Source organism: Vitis riparia, chromosome 18 (genome assembly GCF_004353265.1).
Source record: "Vitis riparia cultivar Riparia Gloire de Montpellier isolate 1030 chromosome 18, EGFV_Vit.rip_1.0, whole genome shotgun sequence".
Lineage (NCBI taxonomy): Eukaryota > Viridiplantae > Streptophyta > Magnoliopsida > Vitales > Vitaceae > Vitis > Vitis riparia.
This window is the reverse complement of record NC_048448.1, coordinates 30,021,041-30,029,483: the sequence shown is the minus strand read 5'-3', so window position 1 is coordinate 30,029,483 and position 8,443 is coordinate 30,021,041. Positions and strand designations below refer to the sequence as shown.

Genomic DNA, 8,443 nt, shown 5'->3' with positions numbered 1-8,443 from the left:
GGTTGTTGTTGTCTCTCTCTCTACATAATAGGAATCAAGTTTTGGGTTTTTAACTGAAAGAAACCTTTAATCCAACGGATAAGATTTCATCAAGAAAGAGCAACTTGGAACAGGGCATTTTGAACACTTAGTAAAAAAAATGCTTCCCAAGCCTTCCTAACTCCTTAAAAAATATTTCAAGAAAAATAACATTGAAATAATATGGTTGATTCAATTCCATCAAACTCCAACCTCAACTACATACCTTTGCCTCTTGACAAATTCAACAACTTGATCTTCATTAGGCAAGTAGTCCAAAAAAGAATTGGAAAACCGAGTTAGGAGGCACTTAGGAATTTTGTTTGGAATTGCCAACCTAGCTAAACACTCACACATATGAACTAGACATATACATTCAGAGAATGGAATGACTTTGTCATATAGAAATGAGAAGAAAGAGAGAAGTGACTCACCAATAAGCTAACAAAAGCCATTCTTGGAGTATAAGCATTCTTGGATGAGTTTAAGCATGAGATCCTTCCTCACAGTTCTCTCCTCCTCTTACCCTCTTAGGTTGTGCTTCCTCAAGACAGAAATAACCACTTCCATCACTGCTTCTCTTGGCACTTGTATACCTTGTTTGATGGTTCACTTTCTTATCTCGGGCGTATATAAGATGGATTCCACACTTTTTCATCACATGGGATGCCCCAGAGAGACTAAAATAAGCTGTAATTTTCCTGAATTTATTGAGGCTACTGATCTTGGATATCATAAGTTTAGCACCAGGTTGATACGCAAGCCATATGTGATCAGTTTCAACCACTCTGTCTCCGCTGTGTGTCCAAGAGATGGAGCTACTCAAATAAGGCCCTTCTCTAAATTCAAAATTACAACAAATCTGACCAGGGCCTTGAATGATTTCGTCCTCCTCAAGTGAGAGCACAGAGCATAGAGCAAAACCCAGAAAGTCCTTGTTATGCCAATTTGGAGGCAGCTCTATTGTTACTGAGGATCCGATACTTGGATGCTGGAACCACTCTGGAATTGTGCTTCCAGGAAGAACAATACTGTATTCAATTTCTGGAAGAAGGTTCTGCATTAAAAGATAAATAAATAAATAATTATAATGTTTTAAATTATAATACCAAATTCACACATGAGAGAGATAAACCTGATGAAGTTTTTCCAGTATAGTTGCCACATCATGCTGAGCTAGTGCAAAGCAATTCGGCAGTTTGAAAGTTATAGGACGAAGGCAAGAGGAAGATGATAGGTGCTGTAGCAACTGTGGAGATAGAACTGATAAAGACTCAAGGGATATGCAATCCCCAGCATCTAATAATTTTATACTTGGTGGAAGCTTGGAAATTTCTTGAAGGCTTTTGCACTGATTCACAGAAAGGACCCTTAGATTAGAAAGTCGATTCACCTCTTCAGGTACTGTAACCAAATTGTTTCTGCTAAGGTTTAATTCTTCCAAGAAGCGTAAGCGGCCAAGATTGTCATTGATTGATCCATCTGTTAGATTGCAGCCACTAAGATCTAAATATTTTAAGGAGTATAGACCTGACAAATAAGGCAACTGCAAACCAGTCCCATCTGAATTTTCTCTATGCAGTAACCTGAGCAGAAGGGATGAAATCCAGGAGTTAGAAGTTGATCCTTTGCATCCCCTAAAGGATAACTCTTTAAGGTTTCTCAAGTGAACAAGTGAGAAAGGTGGTTGTGTTATGGCAGTTCCATCAGCTTGAAGAATCATCAAGTATTGCAAGCTTCCCAGGTCCTCTGGCAATTTGTTGAGTTTCGAGCAACCAGAGACAATGAGGGTTTCAAGGGATCTCAAACTGCAAATGCTGTTTGGAAGACTCCGGAGGTTTTTGCATTTTCTGAGACTCAATAACTGAAGGTCTTTTAGATGAACAATTGAGGGGGGCAGCTCTTTTATAGATGTTCCATCTAAAAGAAGCTTTTGTAAACTTTCCATAACCTCCATGATTTCTGGAAACCTCTCTAGTCCTGAACAGCCAGAGAGCACCAGAGTTTCAAGGGATTTCAAAGAACAAATGTTGCTTGGAAGAATCTTAAGGTTTTTGCAGTTTTGCATATCCAATAAAACAAGTTGTGGGAGAAACACCACTGAAGAAGGAAGTTCTACAATAGCAGTCCCTTCCAAATTAAGCTCCAACAAATATTCCATATACCCTTGGATCTCTGGAAACTTGTCAAGTTTTGAGCAACCAGAGAGGTTAAGAACTTTAAGTTTTTCCAATACAGTGATGCTTGGAAACTGGCGAAGCATTTTGCAGTTTTTCATGTTCAAGATGGTCAGATTTATCAGCTTTGCAACTGGTGGGTGCACCTCAAGCAAACTTGTACAATCATCAAGAATTAGCCTCTCCACATGTGGTGCACCAGACAAGTTCGGACACTCCACAAGGTGTTGAGAGTTACTGAGATTGATGACTTTTAACTTTCCAAGACACTGCAACATAAAATAGAATAAAATTAAGATTTTCCAACAAATTTGCTTGGCTAGCTGAACTTTAAACTTTGTTGATAAAGGAGTAGTAATCATACCTTGTGCTCTTTCCAAAGTTGTTTTAAGCTGTAATGCTTCAAACTGAGTTCAACCAATTTCTCACCATGAAAATTTGATGGCAATGATTCCAAAGTCCATCCATCCCAATGGAGATATCTCAACTCATGAGAAGGAAATTTAAAATCTCGAGGAAGATGCATGGTGTCAGAAATATTTTCTAAATTATGATAGACTCGGAGCAATCTAAGCTTTTTCATCTTTTTGAAACCATCAGTTGTAAGGTGTATTTCTTTTGATGCAGACATGTCTAGAAATATGCCTTCAATTGCCTGTGTCCCCTGAAAACCATGAACAAGGGATAAGTGAAGCACGAAATGCATAAAACCTAACTGAAATTACATAAATGAGCAGTTAAAAATTAAAAGCCTTAAAAGTTTAAATAAGGTCAGGTACTTAAGCTCTTACCGTATTTGTTGTCAATACATGATAGATATCTTCAGGGTCCCATAATCTGCTCCATTTGCCAGGTTCATCAGGATATTTCTCCCGAACAATATCCCAACCCATTTGCTGCATCAAATCATGCATCAATAACTTGTTATTGGAAGTACTAGTAAGAGATCTGTCATTGAGTACTTGCATTCCACTTACAGCATAGAAATTGCAAGCCTCAAGTATTTCTGTGACAAAATTTATATCCTCCCCTTTGAAGAAGCATGCGACATCAAGAAATATTCTTCTTTGTGTGAGATCCAGTTTATGAAAACCTCTAACAAGCACACTATGGATTTTCTCGCTGGGTAATTTTCTTATCTTAGCCAACTCATTTTCCCATTCAGATTTTGTCTTACCATATAGGTGAGAACCCAGAACCTTTAAAGCCAACGGAAGTCTCTTACAATAATCCACTATGCATCTTGAGAGCTTTATAAAACCTTTTTGAGGACTGTCCATCTTAAACGCATGCAGAGAAAAGAGGTGAAGAGCTTCCTCAAAATTTAATTCCTTAACCTCATATAATCGAAACACTTCACATCCATGTAGTAAATGCTTATTTCTAGTCGTTACAATAATTCTACTACCTGGACCAAACCATTCATGCCTTCCAGCTAAGGATTCTAATTGAGCCGGATCATCAATGTCATCAAGAATAACAAGAACCTTTCCAAAGCAGAATCTATTCTTCATCACACTAATTCCTTCATCAATGTTCCTTAGAATTTTGCCCCCCATAACAGCTCCAAAGAGTTCTTTTTGTAACTGAAGCAAATCCCTCTCGCTAACACTTGAAAGAAAGCAAGCACCTTCAAATTTATAAAAATTTTGGTTATATACAATTTTAGCAATGGTTGTCTTGCCTATTCCACCAATTCCATGTATCCCAATCATGCGAACATCATCTGAGTCATTAGATATTAATGAAGCAATTTCTTTCAAATAAGGTTCCATTCCAATCAGTTTATCATCAAGATCTAAGGGCTTTTTATAAACAAGCCAATTGCAAATGTGTTGAACAATTTTCTGAATAGCCACGGATTCATACCTGCCAATAATAAAGCATGACAGAACACACAATAATGAGCTACAAATGTAATTAACATAGAATTAAACAGATGATGTTTAGTTTTCTTCACAACAGTAGAACTATAGCAAGCATATAGAATACCTTGAAGAGATAAAAGTTAACTCAATTAACTGAAATCTTTATATATGACTTATTAATTGGAATGTGTAGAACAAATTCATGAAACAAAATTGATGTTCTATAAATATTTCATTCTTAGAGACTCCCTTTAAATATTGACACCGGAAAGAAAAAGAATAATTGGAAAATGGAAAGGGAATGAAAAGAAAAGGAAGAAAATAATAAATAAATAAACAAAAATGAATTGACAATAAGCTACCGTCCATGATCACATTTTCAACCTTACTATGTTTTTTCCGATCAAAATACATAAAGTTTTCAAAACAACTTCTATTATATTTATTTGCCATCGTGTTCAGTTTTCTTGGAAGATTCCATTGTTTCCTTGAAGAAAACGTCATTTCAGCACATGAATGCTAAATAAAATTATATACAAACAAGCATAAGCATAGAGTAGGTGACCAAGCAGGGATACCGAGAATTGGCTCAATTCTTTTTTTCTTTTTTTTTTCTTTTTTTGGTCATGTCCTTGCTGATGTGAGTGCGTGGTGTCTAAAAGATCAATCCAGAATTCAATTCATATGGTTGTAAATGAATGAAAGCAACTGAAAGCAAAGATTCATATATATACCCATCCTGCACATGCCATCCAGCCAGAGAGCCAGCTTCCGTCAGTGCCGCCCTCCATCTCAGCACCCTCTCCTCAGTGACTTCTCCGTATCGTGCAAATGCTTCTCCAAAACTCCCCGTTTGTTTCCGCACATCAGATGGTTCCACATGATAGAAAACTGGCAAAACCATTTGTCTCTCTTCTTTCCTGGATCGCATGATCTTATCAAGCTCATCCAAGCACCATTTTGAATGAGCATAATTTTTCGAAAAAACGACAACAGAAATCATTGAATCTTCAATAGCTTTCAAGAGTGAAGGTTGAATCTCTCCTCCTCTTTCAAGTCCTTCATCATCTCTGAAGGCGCGAATACCCCTCCGCATCAACTCGTTGTAAAGATGATCCGTAAAATTGAAACGGGTGTCTTCGCCTCTAAAGCTCAAAAAGACGTCCCAACAACATGGAAAAGAAGGGGAGAGAGTTGATCTAGTTGAGATTCTCTTTCTCTTTGGAGCCATAGTCAGGGATGTTGTTTGTCCAAAATTACCAGACACTTGGAAATTTTTGGGTTGTTAAGTGTCAAAAATTCAAAATTTCAAGAGAGTCAGAAGATTTATCCTCTACCTTCTAACATTGGAGTGTCCTCCAATTTTTTCTTTCTTAATGTACTGTATTAGGAACATGGATGAAAATATTGTGATATATCATCAATATATCATATATCAGAAGGTTTCGATATAGTGATATCAATATATCATATTGACATATAGGAAAAGAGAAATTTCAGTAAATATTATAAAAAAATCGTCAATATATCAATTGGAGGCAATAAATCGCGATGATTTTTCCCATTAATAGACTATCACAGCAAAAAGTCGTCCATATTTCACCAATTTTTCAGTGATATTTTTGGGAAATAAAAAAAAAGAAAAGAAAAGAAAAGCGCCCTCCCTCGTTCAGTCAAAGCCGGCACTCCGCCCAGGCTCCCTTCCCCAATCAAAGCTGGCGGCCCTAGTTAAAGTGAGTTGCCTTTAATTTTTTGCTTTTGCAAGGGACCCAAACCCCATATATAAGACTTCTCCTAGGGCCTATGTCCACCGGGCAACTATGCCCTTTGTTAATATTTACCAAACATATTTTGAAATTAATTAATTAAAAGTCAGCATATAAACAAAAGAATATTTTTGAAAAAAATTAATTATAATTATTACAAAAATATATAAAATTATCATCCTAATTTTTTTTATAATATTTTTAATATCATTAATAGATTAATTAAATACTAAAAAAATTACATATATTATCATTTATTTTATATTATTTAATATAATTAAATTAAATGCATCATAATTTTAATATTAAATATATTTTAAAATTAGACATATTATAATTAAATATCATAATATTATTATAAAATAATACTTAATATAGTTTAATAATAAACATACATTTATAAAATACATATTTTTTTATGGATACATACAATATTATTATCAAATATAATAAATTAATCATATTATACATATATCAAATTCTTTGATAAAATAACTTTAAAATATTTATTATATTTCTAATTATATTTTATGAGGTTTTTTTTTATATTTTCATAAATTTTAATCAAATTTTGGTCTATCGATATTTTTTTTCAAAATATCCGTTGATATATCTTCGATATATCCGTAAAATAGAAGTATCAATATATCCGTAATTATCGATATTTTAGTCCTGGATCAAGAGTATTGGGCAAGACTTCCTGGAATTGCTACTGTTGTTACTTTCCCTTTTCTCAAATTTTTTTCTTTTTTATTGCCAATTGTGGTATGCTTCTGTGATTGGTGCAAGTGCATCAATACATAATCGACACCGAAACTTCATCCCACGCTTTCTAATCTTTTGGTTTAAGAAAAATTTAAAACAGTTTGGCGCCTTTAAAAATAAACAAATAAATAAATAAAATTGTTTTTAAAAAATAAAATCGAGAACAAATTTTGACACTTAAGTAAATATTATTTTCGCATGAATTTTAAAACAAAGAAAACATGAAGAAATAAATTTCTTTTTGTCTCTCTTCACCACTAAATAGCACAATTAAATATCTTCAAATATGATTTTTTATTTTTTTTATGAATTTTCTTTAGCTTCTCTAATTTTTTTTTTAGGCAAATAGATTTTAAATCAAACCATACATAATAAAAAAGATTATCAATTTTTAAAAATAATGTAAAACTCAAAACTCATTCAATTAGAATTTAAAAGTTGTAGAATTCAAAATTGATGTAATTAACATTAGAAAGTCATGTACCAAGATTCATTGAATGATTTTACTAGTTTCTTCCTTACATATAACCATAGTTTTGAAAAAGAAAAATTACTAGGCAAATAAACTCTTAAGAATCCATTCAAGAAGTGTTTCGAACATTTTTAACTCTTAAAATTTTTTATTAAAAGAATTATTTCAAGTGTTATAAAAGGTTTTTAGGAAGCATTTATAACCTCACAATCACTTCAAAACAAGCATTTTGATAAAAAAATTTCAAGTAATACCGATGATTCACTAATTTGAAACTCAAATAATAATCCAATTAATATTAGAATTTTATGATAAAAAAAAATAGGTCTAGAATAATTCTACCGTTTTTCTTCTACGTAGAATCATGTCTTTCTAATTTCTTTCACCCAACAAATAGATTTCAAATCAAATATTACTTAATGCATTGAATTCATTAACAAGTTCAATAATTTTCTTAAAATTAAAATAATGACCAAATTAATATTAAAAATTTATGGACAAAAATTGTTCCAAAATGACTATTATTTCTCTTTTATATAGAACTATAATTTTCCAAAATTTTCACAAGTACGCTCTAAATTAAAAAAAAAAAAAAAACTAATGCTAAGATTTGTTAATAAGTTTATTAATTTTAAAACTCAAAAACTAACATAATTACTACTATAAATTTATGAATTTAAATTGGTTCAAAATGACTTTATTGTTTTTTTTTACACATAACTATATTTTTGTGAATTTTCTCAGAAAAAAAAAAAAAAGAACTTCAAATCAACAGAGACCTGACCTTGTGTGTTGTATTTATGAATGAGTTTAATAATTTTTAAAAATAATTTGAAATTTGAAAACAAATCTAGTTACTATTAAAAATAATATATTAAGACTGTACATTATAACTTATGATTTTACTATTTTCCTTGTACACGTAACTATATTTTCTAAATTTTTACACTTGATAAATGGATTATAAATTAAGGCATAAGTAACAATTAAATTCTTTTACAAATTTTCTAATTTTTAAGAGTAATTTAAAATGCATGTAATGAAAAATTGGCTCATTTGCATATTAAAAATCAATTCCTTTTAAATAAAATATTATTAATGATTACTATTATCTATTTTTAGTTAAAAAAAATCAATCATACTTTTATGATGGTTGGTACATATATATATATATATATATATATATTATGATTCTATTATAATATTATTATTTATATTTTACTAAAAATTATTTATTTTAAATTTATTTATAACTATAAAATTATTTTTATTTTTAATAAGACCTGAATTAAATTTAAATGACATTATATAATCAAATTTGCCCGGATGCCAATAATTAAATTGAAAAACAAAGTCTCGGTCAACAAGAAAACGCGT

The 8,443-nt window shown here is 31.7% G+C and overlaps 1 protein-coding gene across 1 annotated transcript; it reads right to left on the bottom strand.

Moving 5' to 3' along the window:
* Positions 1-284: 284 nt before the first annotated feature.
* Positions 285-5,384, bottom strand: LOC117905677 (disease resistance protein RPV1-like). The gene is made up of 5 exons (XM_034818560.1): positions 4,798-5,384; positions 2,987-4,064; positions 2,560-2,859; positions 1,154-2,464; positions 285-1,075 (listed from the first exon to the last, which is right to left on the bottom strand). Exons 1-5 carry the CDS (start codon positions 5,292-5,294, stop codon positions 503-505), a joined length of 3,759 nt encoding a protein of 1,252 aa, XP_034674451.1. The 5' UTR covers positions 5,295-5,384; the 3' UTR covers positions 285-502.
* Between the last annotated feature and the right edge of the window lie 3,059 nt (positions 5,385-8,443).